The sequence below is a fragment of the Pecten maximus genome, chromosome 5 (assembly GCF_902652985.1).
Source record: "Pecten maximus chromosome 5, xPecMax1.1, whole genome shotgun sequence".
Classification (NCBI taxonomy): Eukaryota; Metazoa; Mollusca; class Bivalvia; order Pectinida; family Pectinidae; genus Pecten; species Pecten maximus.
Genome location: NC_047019.1, coordinates 43,286,354 through 43,302,917, shown reverse-complemented (window position 1 = coordinate 43,302,917; position 16,564 = coordinate 43,286,354). Strand labels below are relative to the sequence as shown.

Here is a 16,564-nt window from a genome sequence, read left to right as displayed (position 1 = left end):
ATATGTGACTATAGTTTACCATAGGTGATTTTAGTTTACCATGTGTGACTTTAGTTTACCATGTGTGACTTTAGTTTTCCATATGTGACTATAGTTTTCTATGTATGACAAGTTTTCCATATGTGACTATAGTTTATCATAGGTGATTTTAGTTTACCATGTGTGACTTTAGTTTACCATGTGTGACTTTAGTTTTCCATATGTGACTATAGTTTACCATGTGTTACTATAGTATACATTTATTGTGGGGGTGTGAGGGAAATTTCGGTTTCGCCTCGGAAAATAGTTCATGTCTTGGGGGACAATAAAAGTGCTATTTCCAGAAATACCCATACAATAACTGTTTTATTATACCAGCATTTAAATAATTCCATTTTTTCTCTCGAACCAGTGTTCATATCCTCCACTAATTCTAATAATTTTTCCCGAAGTTAGTCTTTCAGCATGCTAACTGGCGTTTTATTACTCGTTTTGTGTTAGCACTGTATTTTTCAGAAAAAATCCTCTCTAGCATTTCTTCATCCAGATTATCGAAACTTGTACATAAAGCCATTATCCGAAATGTTCCTGTGGCATTCCCTTGAACGATTACTGTGTCTACAAGTACTTCGTCTTGGTGTTTAAAACGCGAATGTATTGTCCAATCAGAATGAAAGAAGCAAAAAAAAACGCGAAAATATGAATGCGCTCATTCCGGGTAAATAGCACTTTTGACTATTAACTTGGTTAGTAGCATTTTTGGAAGTTGTGGTTCAAATAGCATTTCTATTGTCTACTTTGTATATAGTGTAAAATAGGGAAGGGTATAATAATTTACAATATGAGACTACAGTGTAAATCTCGTTTATATAGTCAATATATATATATATACCCCTGTATTATCATTTAGGTTAAGAACAACACTTGGCACTGGTAATTGGAAAATCCCTTCACCTCCACCTCACACAGATAAACAGATACGGCCGTTTTTAGACGAATTATGCTTTCTCGTATAAGGGTACCTGTGTACATGGTTATGTCAAGTTATGTGATACAGTTACCATTGATGAACAACAACAGTATTATGTGTGATGACATTTATTCATAACCGGTGTAACAGTACAATTAATGTACCGGGCACATTGCTGGTAAAATACATGAACACGTGACAGGTAAAATTTATACAATTGTACATTTATACACTTAATAATGATATACATTTATACACTTAATAATGATATACATTAAAATGATTTATACGTACATGCCAGGGCATTATTTCAAATGGAAGGAGAAGATTTATCACAAACAAGTCAAGTTAAAGCCGAAGAATTCCATAGGACACACACATTCATACGACCACTATCTCTTGGTCATTGTCATGCTGTGTCAACGGTTCGTTAATATCTGTTGAACATTCACTTGGCATCACAAACCCGGTCTCTGTAGCGTTCGGATGACGGGACTTGATATGTCTCTCGAGATCTCGTCTACGGACCAGAACTTTTCCGCAATAGTCACAGCGATATGGTGTTTCGCCTTGAGCATGAAGACGGATATGTTTATTTAAATTACTGGGGTCACCAAATGGTCGCAAACAAACTTTACATTTCAATGGTTTGTAGCCTGTATGAGTCCTCAGATGAATTTTAAGACCATATTTTCTCGAATAAAGCTTCCCGCAGTATATACAATAGTGTCCTTTCTTTGACTTATTTGCAAAAAATGACTTTGGAAGTAAGTCTAGTGGCTCTCCATCTGACTCGGAAGGTATTGAAACCGGAACCGGAACCGGAAGTTTAACAGGTGTTTGGTTGCCACGGAATTTACTTTGTCTGTTGTTTAGCTGTTCTGTACGTACACAAGTTTGTCTCCCTGTCCAGAGCGTGGCATTCTGGTTCCGGTGATGAGACAATACGGCGGCGTATGGGGCCCATACGTCATAACACCTGTATGGTGGTGACGTCATATTGCCTACTGAAAGGGGGAACACTTGAGGCTGAACGTGGTTAAAAATATGTAATGGATGGAGAAACTGGTTTTCGTGGTATGCTGTTATCCTAGATTTTCCATGGGAATCCTTCAGGGACAAATTGACCGGATGAATATCTTCAGGAGATATCACACGCCTTAAGTCTTGCTGACCAAATACACTCGCTCTGTTAGGTGACGTCATGTACTGGATTGGCCTGGTAACGTTATGAGGAGCATGACGGGGTGTGTGGCTGGGCCCTGGGACAGGCGACTTGCTGGGACAGTTGCACTGAAGATAGGGTCTGAACAGAATATCCCTGTCCGGCATGCTGGACGTTTTATTGGGTGAGGTCACCCCCTTGTTACGGCAGGTCCGAAGGTGTAGTTTTAGGGGATTGGGATGAGTGTATGTTTGTCCACACCTGTCACACACGTACTGCTGGTTTCCTGAATGACACAATTGATTACATTAAATAAATCGTCGAGTTATTAAAGAAATCATAAATATTTTGGAGGCTTAATGTAAAATTAACTTCATTCTAGTGAACATGTCAGCATTTCCCCCCAAGTTACTCTGTCTGAATAGTTTTTAACACCACGAGATATCATGTCAGTATTAGTTCTCTAGTTACCCTGTCTGAATAGTATCTAACATCACGAGATATCATGTCAGTATTAGTTCTAACACCACAAGATATCATGTCAGTATTAGTTCCCTAGTAACCCTGTCTAAATATTATCTAACACCACGAGATATCATGTCAGTATTAGTTCTAACATCACGAGATATCATGTCAGTATTAGTTCTCTAGTAACCCTGTCTGAATAGTATCTAACACCACGAGATATCATGTCAGTATTAGTTCCCTAGTTACCCTGTCTGAATAGTATCTAACACCACGAGATATCATGTCAGTATTAGTTCTCTAGTAACCCTGTCTAAATAGTATCTAACACCACGAGATATCATGTCAGTATTAGTTCTAAGATGAATATCATTCAGTATAGTTCTCTAGTAACCCTGTCTAAATAGTATCTAACACACGTAGATTTATCAGATATGTCAGTATTAGTTCTAACACCACGAGATATCATATCAGTATTAGTTCTAACACCACGAGATATCATGTCAGTATTAGTTCTAACACCACGAGATATCATGTCAGTATTAGTTCTAACACCACGAGATATCATGTCAGTATTAGTTCTAACACCACGAGATATATCAATGTCCAGTATTAGTTCTATAACCTGTCTAATAGTATCTAACACCCGAGATATCATGTCAGTATTAGTTCTAACATCACGAGATATCATGTCAGTATTAGTTCTAACATCACGAGATATCATGTCAGTATTAGTTCTCTAGTTACCCTGTCTAAATAGTATCTAACACCACGAGATATCATGTCAGTATTAGTTCTAACACCACGAGATATAATATCAGTATTAGTTCTAACATCACGAGATATCATGTCAGTATTAGTTCTAACATCACGAGATATCATGTCAGTATTAGTTCTAACACCACGAGATATCATGTCAGTATTAGTTCTAACATCACGAGATATCATGTCAGTATTAGTTCTAACATCACGAGATATCATGTCAGTATTAGTTCTAACATCACGAGATATCATGTCAGTATTAGTTCTAACATCACGAGATATCATGTCAGTATTAGTTCTCTAGTTACCCTGTCTAAATAGTATCTAACACCACGAGATATCATGTCAGTATTAGTTCTAACATCACGAGATATCATGTCAGTATTAGTTCTCTAGTAACCCTGTCTAAATAGTATCTAACATCACGAGATATCATGTCAGTATTAGTTCTCTAGTAACCCTGTCTAAATAGTATCTAACATCACGAGATATCATGTCAGTATTAGTTCTCTAGTAACCCTGTCTAAATAGTATCTAATACCACGAGATATCATGTCAGTATTAGTTCTAACATCACGAGATATCATGTCAGTATTAGTTCTAACACCACGAGATATCATGTCAGTATTAGTTCTAACATCACGAAATATCATATCAGTATTAGTTCTAACACCACGAGATATCATGTCAGTATTAGTTCTCTAGTTACCCTGTCTAAATAGTATCTAACACCACGAGATATCATGTCAGTATTAGTTCTCTAGTAACCCTGTCTAAATAGTATCTAATACCACGAGATATCATGTCAGTATTAGTTCCCTAGTAACCCTGTCTAAATAGTATCTAATACCACGAGATATCATGTCAGTATTAGTTCCCTAGTAACCCTGTCTAAATAGTATCTAACATCACGTGAGATCGTGTCAGTATTAGGTAGTATCGTTTAAATGTACCTCTCAAATTAATAAAATCCTGTTATCCACTTTTTGATATCCGAAATGTATAAATAAAGTATATAAAAAAATATGTTAAATACAAATATATCTGAATTACATTTAAAAGTTGTTTTTCTTTCTTTTTGAGATTAATAAATATAATATAATTGATATTATGATGTAAAAATATCCTTAGTTGTTATTATTCTTTTTCATTTCTTTAAATATAGTACATATATATTCAGCTTAAATTTGATTTGATTGGTATTAATTCAGGAGTATATACAGTTCTTATTTGTAATTGTCGATATATGACATACATAGTTTTATGTTATTTGAAGAAAAACAAGGAGGAGGAGTAATTTGGTAAGTAAGAGTACTTTAAAACTAATTTTACATCGTTAAATGTAACCTCGCCTCGTTAAATGTAATGGAAATTTAACTTACATAATTAAATGTGACTTATTTACTTACTTTAATTTAAATCTATCAAGTGTAATGCATTTACTTAAATGATCTCGGCGCTTCCCTTCTCTTGTTTTACAACCATTTACCCGTTTGTTGTAAAATGAACTTTATTGTAAAAGGTTCCGAGGACACATAAGTCACTGATGTTATGTTTTTAAAGAACAGATTGTCAACATATTAGGAACTTGCATCTAATGACTTTAATAAAGATAATAAGAAAGATATTTTTAAACCTTTGTATGCATAAGAAATATCTTAAGGCATTGGTCTGAAAACAATTGATAAGGACAATACTCTAAAAAGTAATAATGATATAATAATGAAATTCTGAAAAATGACCTCGACACCTAAATACCGCGTATAATTATATAGAACTAGACTTACCAAGTATATTGTGAAGTCCGAGGAACGGGATACTGAAGTCTCTTGATAACTGCTCACTGTACCAGGCTAGAAGCTGCTCGCCGCTTCCTACCTTCTTTAAAGTTCTCAGTAGAATCTCTCCATTTTCATGACGGTAAAATTCACAATTCTGCTCGTGTCGGTCTCGTGCCGGCTGTACGTAAATGAGCCACTGATTGGAGGGTTCGATCTTTTGGAGAATGTGATTGGAGGATTCGATCTCTAGACAGATCGTGCCATTTTTGTACCTCACCTGTCGATAAAATGTTACACATGCTGATTAATTGTATAAACACTTTAAGATCACATTAAATTGAAATAGTTTCCTATGGTCAATATTTGTAAAATTCTTCCTTATGAAAGTTGATCTATCAAATAACAAATGAATCAAAGGCCTATCGGTAACTGGGCGACATTCTCTGTATTTGACATCACTTGAGATCGTTTGTATTCCAGAGATTTTAGAATTGTCTTTTAGATCCAACTATTGTACGACCATTGACCGGAGACTTGAGTCCAAGCGGCACTGTTTGACCAGTCCTACCGGGCGGACCAGCGGCCGTAACACGAGACGTAGTGTAGCCACCTCTACGTGGCCGGTGGCCTTGAGTGTTTGGGTTTGAGCTTAGCACCACACGCACGCGAGGCTTGTCCCCTTGATCCCGGACGGATCTGAAGTAACCAAAAACCTTCTGTATCAAACGACCTCTCGACAATGTAACCGATGGAGGGTTGACATTTGTTCAAAGAAGACGTTACCTGCCATGTGCCACTACAGAAGTCACTGGTGTCACCAGCTTCCTGCACTGATATGTACGTACTAATACAATGTAACAAAGTACCCTTTCCCTAAAACCAGTGTCTACTGTATACGTACATATTCTAGCGCTAATCTTATTGTAGCGTTTTTTCGCGTTGGAATCATGCCACTGAATTATGATTGTGTTAATCGTAGTCCACCTATATTGGTTTCCATGGCAGTCATTGTTGGTACGTTTATTGTACTCCATCTATATTGGTTTCCATGGCAGTCATTGTTGTTGTGCTAATTAATCATTCCACTAATTTAATTTTGGTTTAATTAAGCACGCTTACAGTATATATACTGTCCCGTACAAGTATGATACAATATGTTTTACTATAACCGTAGGGCGGAAGGATAGCTTCATTATACATGTTGTACCTGTAATAAACATGTGTAATGTAATTACATGTTATAACTATTTGTAATATAATTACCTGTAATAAACATTTGTAATGTATCGAACTTGTATGATGGAGTTCGTTTATCTTTTACGATTTTGATTAGCCAGTGTGTCGAAAATTATAGTTGAAGTATGCTGTTGCCATAGTACATAAATAAGAAGTTATTTCCACTCGTTTTGATATTATTAACTTGTTTTAGATTATAAATCAAAATCTTTGATATACATTTTGTACTTCAATATTTTTGTTTATAAAATTTGCTCATCTGAAAACAATCCATTATACAAATGTAGTTATATCTTATGTTCAACTAAAAACTAAATTTACAACATATCTTATCAGAACAAAATAATAACATAGTACAAATAATATATTGATATTTAAGTACAAAGCGTTCTACAAGATAAATCACACCGTTTACAGGCAGGTAAACTGTAACAATTATTGTCGCACTTAAACTGATACAAATTAAATCATTTACATTTTGGACTGTTTAGAGAAACTGGAGATCAAAGAGTGATATAACAATGTTGTATTATTATCGACACAATAAATTTCACATTAGACATCAACGAGAGAATACGACCTGACAGGTACTCTTTATGGAGTTGTACGTGTAGCAGTGAACGCGCGTTATATTGTTATCGGGGCCCGGTGTGTAGATGTTAGAATTAAAACAAAATATTGTTCCATGCGCGTGACATGTGGTATCCGGGCAATGTTCTGTACCGGCACGCGCCAGCGGAAGGCGGAGACCACTTGATCCCAACCAATCGCCGTCCAGCACACGACCGCGGATGTACATTTCACCGTTGGAGAGCTCTTGACTGTCCACTTTTAGGTCATGCTATTGACAGCTCCAGCTTTCGATTTTGTCAGAAATGTCATTTTCTAATCAGGCAAGGGTAATTTGTAGTCGAGTGTTTTTATAACAAGTAAACTACCATGTTAACGTCGGCTATGAGAGGCGGAGATCCCGGTAATTACAAGCTTACTGTTTTATTCCTTCAAATAAAGTGCGGATTGATGACACTGAAAATGACAAGGCGACCGTGTCTGATAGGCCACTGTAGTAACGACCGTGGCGACCATACCCCTCCTCAATAATACAATATATACACTTTAAATGGCTATATCGCAAGGTTAGCTTAAACTAGAACCGTAACTAAACAACAATGCTGTTAAAATGTTATGTTTACGTATTTAACACCACTGTTACTGTACGATCGGGTTGTCTCCCCTTAGACCCCGTAATTAACACCACTGTTACTGTAAGATCGGGTTGTCTCCCCTTAGACCCCGTAATTAACACCACTGTTACTGTACGATCGGGTTGTCTCCCCTTAGACCCCGTAATTAACACCACTGTTACTGTACGATCGGGTTGTCTCCCCTTAGACCCCGTAATTAACACCACTGTTACTGTACGATCAGGTTGTCTCCCCTTAGACCCCGTAATTAATACTACTGTTACTGTACGATCGGGTTGTCTCCCTTTGACCCCGTAATTAACACCCCTTTACTGCACGACAGGGTTGTCTCTTCCTCAAAACCCCGTAATTAACTCCATTTTACTGTTAGACAGGGTTATCTCTCCAAATTGGACACCGTAATTAACACTTACTGCACGACAGGGTTGTCTCTCCAAATTAACAGACACTTACTGTACGACAGGGTTTTCTCTCCAAATTAACAGACACTTACTGTACGACAGGGTTTTCTCTCCAAATTAACAGACACTTACTGTACGACAGGGTTTTCTCTCCAAATTAACAGACACTTACTGTACGACAGGGTTTTCTCTCCAAATTAACAGACACTTACTGTACGACAGGGTTTTCTCTCCAAATTAACAGACACTTACTGTACGACAGGGTTTTCTCTCCATTAAACTCCCGTAACTAACACCAATATCTTAATAGATTTCAATAATCTTGATGTAAAATGTGGGTACTAGTATGGTATATGAAATTGCGTATTGTCACCTTACATGTATATATTAATGTTGCTTTTTATATATCAACATATACATATCTTTATAATATTATATCATATATGCTGCCATTTTTAAATACCATTGTCTACATCTTGATGGAAAAGGACTTGTGTACAACTTGTGTCCAATTCCTTTTGAATTTTAAAAATAAAATATGTTTAAACTAATCTATTAACACCACTGTCACTGTACGACAGGGTTGTCTCCCTTAAACCCCCGTAATTAACTCCACTTTTACTGCATGACAGGGTTGTCTCCCCTTAGACCCCGTAATAAACACCACTGTTAATGTACGACAGGGTTGTCTCCCCTTAGACCCCGTAATTAACACCACTGCTTCCTGTGACAGGGTTGTCTCCCTTAAACCCCCGTAATTAACTCCACTTTTACTGCATGACAGGGTTGTCTCCCCTTAGACCCCGTAATAAACACCACTGTTACTGTACGACAGGGTTGTCTCCCCTTAGACCCCGTAATTAACACCACTGCTTCCTGTGACAGGGTTGTCTCCCTTAAACCCCCGTAATTAACACCACTGTTACTGTACGACAGGGTTGTCTCCCCTAAGACCCCGTAATTAACACCACTGTTACTGTACGACAGGGTTGTCTCCCCTTAGACCCCATAATTAACACCACTGTTACTGTACGACAGGGTTGTCTCCCTTAAACCCCCGTAATTAACACCACTGCTTCCTGTGACAGGGTTGTCTCCCTTAAACCCCCGTAATTAACACCACTTTTACTGCACGACAGAGTTGTCTCCCCTTAGACTCCGTAATTAACACAACTGTTACTGTACGACAGTGTTGCCTCTCCCTTAAACCCCCGTAATTAACTCCACTTTTACTGCACGACAGGGTTGTCTCCCCTTAGACCCCCGTAATTAACTCCACTTTTACTGCACGACAGGGTTGTCTCCCCTTAGACCCCGTAATTAACACCACTGTTACTGTACGACAGGATTGTCTCCCTTAAACCCCCGTAATTTACTCCACTTTTACTGCAGGACGGGGTTGTCTCCCCTTAGACCCCGTAATTAACACCACTGTTACTGTACGACAGGATTGTCTCCCTTAACCCCCGTAATTAACACCACTGTTACTGTACGATAGGGTTGTCTCCCCTTAGACCCCGTAATTAACACCACTGTTACTGTACGACAGGATTGTCTCCCCTAAGACCCCGTCATTGTTACTGTACGACAGAGTTGTCTCCCTTAGACCCCGACTATAGATTTCAAGTTATCAACACCGGTCTTTAACCTACTTGACCCTATACAATAACAGTGCTTTGTCATTAATGTTTTCTCTAATCTATTGATGAATTTACTCCACAATATATGACAGTACATTCATGCTAATTTACGATCCAGTGATCAGAGTAAATGACAATAATATACAAATGTACAATCACTTTCTGCCATTTAACAAAACAAAATAAAAAGGTTTTTTTATCTGTTCTGACGCTACACCATGTTAACATTTCTGATGATCTCTGACACTGTTCCCATGCTCTTTTTTTCTTGCGATATATATTTTATTTTCATTAAATCCCACTTTTCCAAACAGCTCTATTTCTATGAATATACACTGTACTCAACTATTCGTTAGTTATCATTTTTAGACTCAAGCGTTGAATTACATTTGAAACCAATACCACTATACTATTAATAAATGTTCAAAACGTTATCAAATAGCTAGTACCCGGCACCAGTCAATAGTGTACGTCAACATGAGAACATCCAAAAGTATGTCGGATTAGTTAAAACATGGAATGGTTTAATATCGATATCGAAATATACAAAAATGGGAAAACATGTCGTTAGTTCCATCAGTTAAATACACACATATCTGAGGCAGAAGAAAACATTTTCAGAATGGGCGTAGAACTTGTGGATGTTCATATCTAAATGGATGGTTTTTACATTGCTGACGAAGGATTGTACGTATTTGATGTAAGACTTGACATAACTGACCTATTGTTCTGTGTTGCTTGAGTTTACCAGTATTTTGATTAATATTATCTTTTTGGAAAATGGAATGTGTTGCGGCCTTTACCTTAAAGAGAGTTATGTCAGGAGGCACGAAGTAACAGACCCACGACTTAGGAGTCTGACAGTATTGGATCATCCTGGAATCTTGGTGATTTATCGTTAAAACCAATCTCGGGTGATTGAGCACTAACCTATCTTACTGGACTAAATAAATACATTAAACATTAATGTATATTTTCATACATATTATTCCTAAAATAAAGTCTTCTTGTGTTGTTTTGATTTTTTCCTGGACAGGTGTTAGCAACATTTTTCTTTTAATTTTGGTAAGTTTTTAAGAGCAAATATTATTGAATACAAATAATCGACTTCAATTTGAAAATGATTAAGTGAAGTTGAAAATGAAATACGTACCTCCAATAAAAACTCCACCTTGAAATCATCGTCTATATTTCTCATGAAATTGAGGTTAAAGTCCCCAGGGTATGGCCCGGCGGTTACTTGGGCGGGGACATCGCTTGATGCAGCCACGCCCGTGTTGCCGTCCCCGGGGGTGTTCCGTCTTATTTCCCCACCCCCGGAAGGTCTCCCATCATTTAACTCAGTCATGTCCGGGTACCCAACTTGACGGATGTGTAGCGGTGTAATTTTTAATGTGAAAATGAAATACTATGACAGTTGAGCGAGCTTTTATCCGTGCTGGTCTGTGAACACTTCGATGTGAAACAGCTGTTTAACCGCCCGTGCGCCGTCTTGACAATAGATGCGTTTCCATGGCGATATAAACTTTCTCCATTTCGCGGTATTTGGTCTTCGATACACTGCTGAGCCGACGCATGCGCCGATGATTAGTATCGGGATATCGTCGTTCATCCTGCTGTTAAATGCAATTCATATAGTTTTGTAATAATTTGTGGAGAAGTGGCGCATTGTCCAATGTGTCACAACTAAGCTAGATCGTATCACACCTTCCATAGCTTAACGTCAAATCTCGCCCGCTACGTTGATTTGATATTTCTAAAAATCATCAATCATGATAGAAAAGAAATGGTTTTCAATCATTAGAAATTTATTTTGCTGTTACTTTTTTATTAATATTTTTTAATTAATGATCTAAGATCCTTGCCTTGATTAAATAAAACCTTAAGGCTTGAGACTTCGCTACCGATAGATGTTACAAATTAATTTCGACACTTTGTTTAGAATCACGAAGTGTGGTTGTCATACGCCTGAATAATGTTGTAAATGTCTGGCTCTATAAACCTATATAAAATGTGAGAAGAAATACTATTTTAAAGGAAATGCCTTGGTCAAACACACATGTCAATTCTTTTAACAGATAGAGAGACACGCCTACCTCTTATGAAGCTGTATTCGTCCACTGGAACAGTCGTCCCTTAGTCTGTTATACATATCATTTTGAGTTTCATCGATTTGGTGTCCCGTATGTTGAACGATATCCATCAATTTATAATTTAACAACATTTTTATTCAAAATTCATTCAAATATACATACATTTTTTATAATTTGGGACCGGAAAACCAGGTTGAAGCTGATATCAATTCCTTTCGGTATAGGATGAATAATAATAAGTTAACATTTAACATATACATGTGGTGAATAGAATAAATTATAATCTATCTTATTCATGACGCCTGGGATAATGATAACATATCGTCAGGTATATGTTACATACTAGTACTTAGTGATGCGCACATAAACAGGTAGAACAATATACTAATGTGATATGATAATGGAAATATTTTCTTACTTGAGACAAAAAATACAATAAAATCATTAGCTAAAACGTTTGCTTAGTTTGATATAATTTTGGACAGCTAAGAAGATTTCTTCATTTTCGTGTTTAGAGTAACCATCCTTTCCCCAGAGATGAGTGGTTTCAGTAATATCTATATCTAATTGTAGTGTGGTATTCTGTCTGATTGTTATGTAATTACTAAAAGAAAGTATGAAATGGAAATTATACATACAACCGATCCACATTTCTGAGGTATAAATGCTGCTTTAGATTACTACATTTAAGTCTTTAACTTGTATGTAAAATTTGGAGGTGTCTCTTTCTAATATTAACATATTTTCGGACTACATCTTTATCTTTTTCCAAGAACTTGTATTTCGTTGACAGACGGATTTTCACGAATGTCTACAGGTAGTATGTTCCATTGTAGTATTGAAAAACTTAAAAAATGAGCAATTTAATATATCGTTTTTGGTGTTTCGGAGTCCCGTCATAATTATATGTAAAAAGATAGTTCACAGTTGTTAAATATCATGGTCACTATAACATGAAATGAATATGTCTGCTTTTCGTCTCGTCATAAAAAAACAATATTTTGATGGCTAGCAGGCCAAGAAAAAGGATGGAAGTCATTGCGAAGGGGAGATAACTTACAGGGAACCACCTTTTGATTTCGTAACTGCTGCGGTTTCTTAGTTCAAATATAATTATTGTCAAAAACACAATGACCTGTCGCAGTTACTGAAAAGGACAAAATGGAAGAACCAATTCTAAAAAAAAAAAAAAAAAAAAAAAAACTGTTTCTAATGCATAAAGAAATTGATTTGTACCATGCAGTTCTTTGGTATATACTTTGGGGTCTTCCAAAATTTGTTTTCGTTATTTTTATCAAATTTAAAACCACATAATACTATTGTAATATTATTTAAGGATTTTCATCATTCATACACACTGCAAAAATCCAATATCATGGACTTTTTGTATGGCGGCACACTATGTAAAAAAACACCGTACACGACTGCGCATGTCTCGCTACATTTTAGCGTCTATTAAGCGAATGCATGGAAAGGTTACGTTCCACTAAACAAAAATAAAGTTTATTAAAAGTATTTATAGCCTGATTTAAAGATGACACTACCGCCTCGGGGACGTCTCCTACTACAGCTGTGCTCTGCCTAAGACAATAATTCCGATTATCATTACGTGGCAATCTTAATGTGACAAATATTGAAATTATATGTGTAAATAGCAGAACAACTGCTGCCCGGACTTAGTACTCGTCCATTGAGGGCGGGTGGGTATTCTGGTGTTTACCTATCAGATTTGAAATCATTTCCGGGTATGCAGTATAAACTGGAAAAAATGATTATTTGATTAAATATAGCGTGCGTCTAGATGAGTTTCTGAGTACGATGAACTTAAGTGTGGAATGGGATGTACCTGTGACTCCGGGTACGTTGAGGATTGCCGTTGGCATACGGCACTAAGAACGTGATGTCAGTTCCCTTGAATTTCAGTTCCCCTGTGTTCCAGTGTCCCCTGTGTTCCAGTGTCCCCTGTGTTCCAGTGTCCCCTGTGTTCCAGTGTCCCCTGTGTTCCAGTATCCCCTATGTTCCAGTGTCCCCCGTGTTCCAGTGTCCCCTGTGTTCCAGTTTCACCTGTGTTCCATTGTCCCCTGTGTTCCAGTGTCCCCTGTGTTCCATTGCCCCTGTGTTCCAGTGGCCCGAGTGTTCCAGTGTCCCCTGTGTTCCAGTGTCCCCTGTGTTCCAGTGTCCCCCGTGTTCCAGTGTCCCCTATGTTCCAGTGTCCCCTGTGTTCCATTGCCCCTATGTTCCAGTGTCCCCTGTGTTCCAGTGTCCCCCGTGTTTCAGTGTCCCCTGTGTTCCAGTGTCCCCTGTGTTCCAGTTTCACCTGTGTTCCAGTGTCCCCTGTGTTCCAGTGTCCCCCGTGTTCCAGTGTACCCTGTGTTCCAGTTTCACCTGTGTTCCAGTGTCCCCTGTGTTCCAGTGTCCCCTGTGTTCCAGTGTCCCCTGTGTTCCAGTGTCGCCAGTGTTCCAGTGTCCCCTATGTTCCAGTGTCCCCTGTGTTCCAGTGTACCCTGTGTTCCAGTGTACCCTGTGTTCCAGTGTCCCCTGTGTTCCAGTGTCCCCCGTGTTCCAGTGTCCCCTGTGTTCCAGTGTCCCCTGTGTTCGTTGTACCCTGTGTTCCAGTGTCCCCTGTGTTCGTTGTCCCCTGTGTTCCAGTGTCCCCTATGTTCCAGTGTCCCCTGTGTTCGTTGTCCCCTGTGTTCCAGTGTACCATGTGTTCCAGTGTACCCTGTGTTCCAGTGTACCCTGTGTTCCAGTGTCCCCCGTGTTCCAGTGTCCCCTGTGTTCCAGTGTCCCCTGTGTTCCAGTGTCCCCTGTGTTCCAGTGTCCCCTGTGTTCGTTGTCCCCTGTGTTCCAGTGTCCCCTGTGTTCGTTGTCCCCTGTGTTCCAGTGTCCCCTGTGTTCCAGTGTCCCCCGTGTTCCAGTGTACCCTGTGTTCCAGTTTCACCTGTGTTCCAGTGTCCCCTGTGTTCCAGTGTCCCCTGTGTTCCAGTGTCCCCTGTGTTCCAGTGTCCCCAGTGTTCCAGTGTCCCCTATGTTCCAGTGTCCCCCGTGTTCCAGTGTACCCTGTGTTCCAGTGTACCCTGTGTTCCAGTGTCCCCTGTGTTCCAGTGTCCCCCGTGTTCCAGTGTCCCCTGTGTTCGTTGTCCCCTGTGTTCCAGTGTCCCCTGTGTTCGTTGTCCCCTGTGTTCCAGTGTCCCCTATGTTCCAGTGTCCCCTGTGTTCGTTGTCCCCTGTTTTTCAGTGTACCATGTGTTCCAGTGTACCCTGTGTTCCAGTGTACCCTGTGTTCCAGTGTCCCCCGTGTTCCAGTGTCCCCTGTGTTCCAGTGTCCCCTGTGTTCCAGTGTCCCCTGTGTTCCAGTGTCCCCTGTGTTCGTTGTCCCCTGTGTTCCAGTGTCCCCTGTGTTCGTTGTCCCCTGTGTTCCAGTGTCCCCCGTGTTCCAGTGTCCCCTGTGTTCCAGTGTCCCCTGTGTTCCAGTGTCCCCTGTGTTCGTTGTCCCCTGTGTTCCAGTGTCCCCTGTGTTCGTTGTCCCCTGTGTTCCAGTGTCCCCCGTGTTCCAGTGTCCCCCGTGTTCCAGTGTCCCCCGTGTTCCAGTGTCCCCCGTGTTCCAGTGTCCCCCGTGTTCCAGTGTCCCCCGTGTTCCAGTGGCCCCTGTGTTCCAGTGTCCCATGTGTTCCAGTGGCCCCTGTGTTCCAGTGTCCCCTGTGTTCCAGTGTCCCCTATGTTCCAGTGTCCCCGTGTTCCAGTGTCCCCTATGTTCCAGTGTCCCCCGTGTTCCAGTGTCCCCCGTGTTCCAGTGTCCCCTGTGTTCCAGTGTCCCCCGTGTTCCAGTGTCCCCTGTGTTCCAGTGTCCCCCGTGTTCCAGTGTCCCCTGTGTTCCAGTGTCCCCCGTGTTCCAGTGTCCCCCGTGTTCCAGTGTACCCTGTGTTCCAGTGTCCCATGGTTCCATTGTCCATTTCACATAATTTATTGGGATAACATTATCAGATTATGTAGACAATTTAGTTCCGGAAAGTTACATGATGTATCGGTGCTGTGACGTTTGATCCGACATTAAGCCGGATTAGGGTTGTTGTGTACCGGAACTGGATATACAGCTGATGAGGTACCGGAACTGGATATACAGCTGATGAGGTACCGGAACTGGATATACAGCTGATGATGTACCGGAACTGGACCTAAATGCGACGATATACCCCAGCTGGACAAAATTGTACCATGGGAGGTAAAACAAAGTGGCAGATCGACAAGGCGATGAAATATTAGAACGAGAACGATAGGTGATGATTTACCGGAACATGACTTATTGTACCAGTAGGTGAACGGTGAACGTAACACAGGAGAGATGATGGACCTAACACACACAGGAGAGATGATGGACCTAACACACAGGAGATATGATGGACCTAACACACACAGGCGAGATGATAGACCTAACACACAGGAGAGATGATGGACCTAACACACAGGAGAGATGATGGACCTAACACACACAGGAGAGATGATGGACCTAACACACTGGAGAGATGATGGACCTAACACATAGGAGAGATTATGGACCTAACACACAGACAGGAGAGGTGATGGACCTAACATACAGGAGATATTATGGACCTAACACACAGGAGATATTATGGACCTAACACACAGGACAGATGATGGACCTAATACACACAGGACAGATGATGGACCTAACACACACAGGAGAGATGATGGACCTAACACACAGGAGAGATGATGGACCTAACACACACAGGGAGATGATGGATCTAACACACAGGAGAGATGATGGACCTAACACACAGGAGAGATGATGGACCTAACACACACAGGGAGATGATGGACCTAACATACAGGTGAGATGATGGAC

The 16,564-nt window shown here is 39.8% G+C and overlaps 2 protein-coding genes across 2 annotated transcripts; both read right to left on the bottom strand.

Moving 5' to 3' along the window:
* Positions 1-1,077: 1,077 nt before the first annotated feature.
* Positions 1,078-10,952, bottom strand: LOC117328469 (zinc finger protein 84-like). Its single transcript, XM_033886001.1, has 4 exons — positions 10,758-10,952; positions 10,535-10,547; positions 5,129-5,422; positions 1,078-2,400 (listed from the first exon to the last, which is right to left on the bottom strand). The coding sequence occupies exons 1-4, from the start codon at positions 10,950-10,952 to the stop codon at positions 1,331-1,333; spliced, it is 1,572 nt and encodes a 523-aa protein (XP_033741892.1). The 3' UTR covers positions 1,078-1,330.
* Positions 10,953-14,167: 3,215 nt separating this feature from the next.
* On the bottom strand, positions 14,168-15,643 carry LOC117328467 (filaggrin-2-like). The gene has a single exon (XM_033886000.1). The coding sequence runs from the start codon at positions 15,641-15,643 to the stop codon at positions 14,168-14,170; it is 1,476 nt and encodes a 491-aa protein (XP_033741891.1).
* Between the last annotated feature and the right edge of the window lie 921 nt (positions 15,644-16,564).

What these genes read in the sequence shown, in the direction of transcription:
- LOC117328467 (XM_033886000.1), bottom strand. Translation starts at nt 15,643, where the DNA reads ATGGAACCATGGGACACTGGAACACAGGGTACACTGGAACACGGGGGA.
- LOC117328469 (XM_033886001.1), bottom strand. Translation starts at nt 10,952, where the DNA reads ATGACTGAGTTAAATGATGGGAGACCTTCCGGGGGTGGGGAAATAAGA. An exon ending in CGGACTTCACAATATACTTG is followed by an intron (nt 2,401 to 5,128) that starts GTAAGTCTAGTT and finishes TGTGTCATTCAG; the next exon opens with GAAACCAGCAGTACGTGTGT.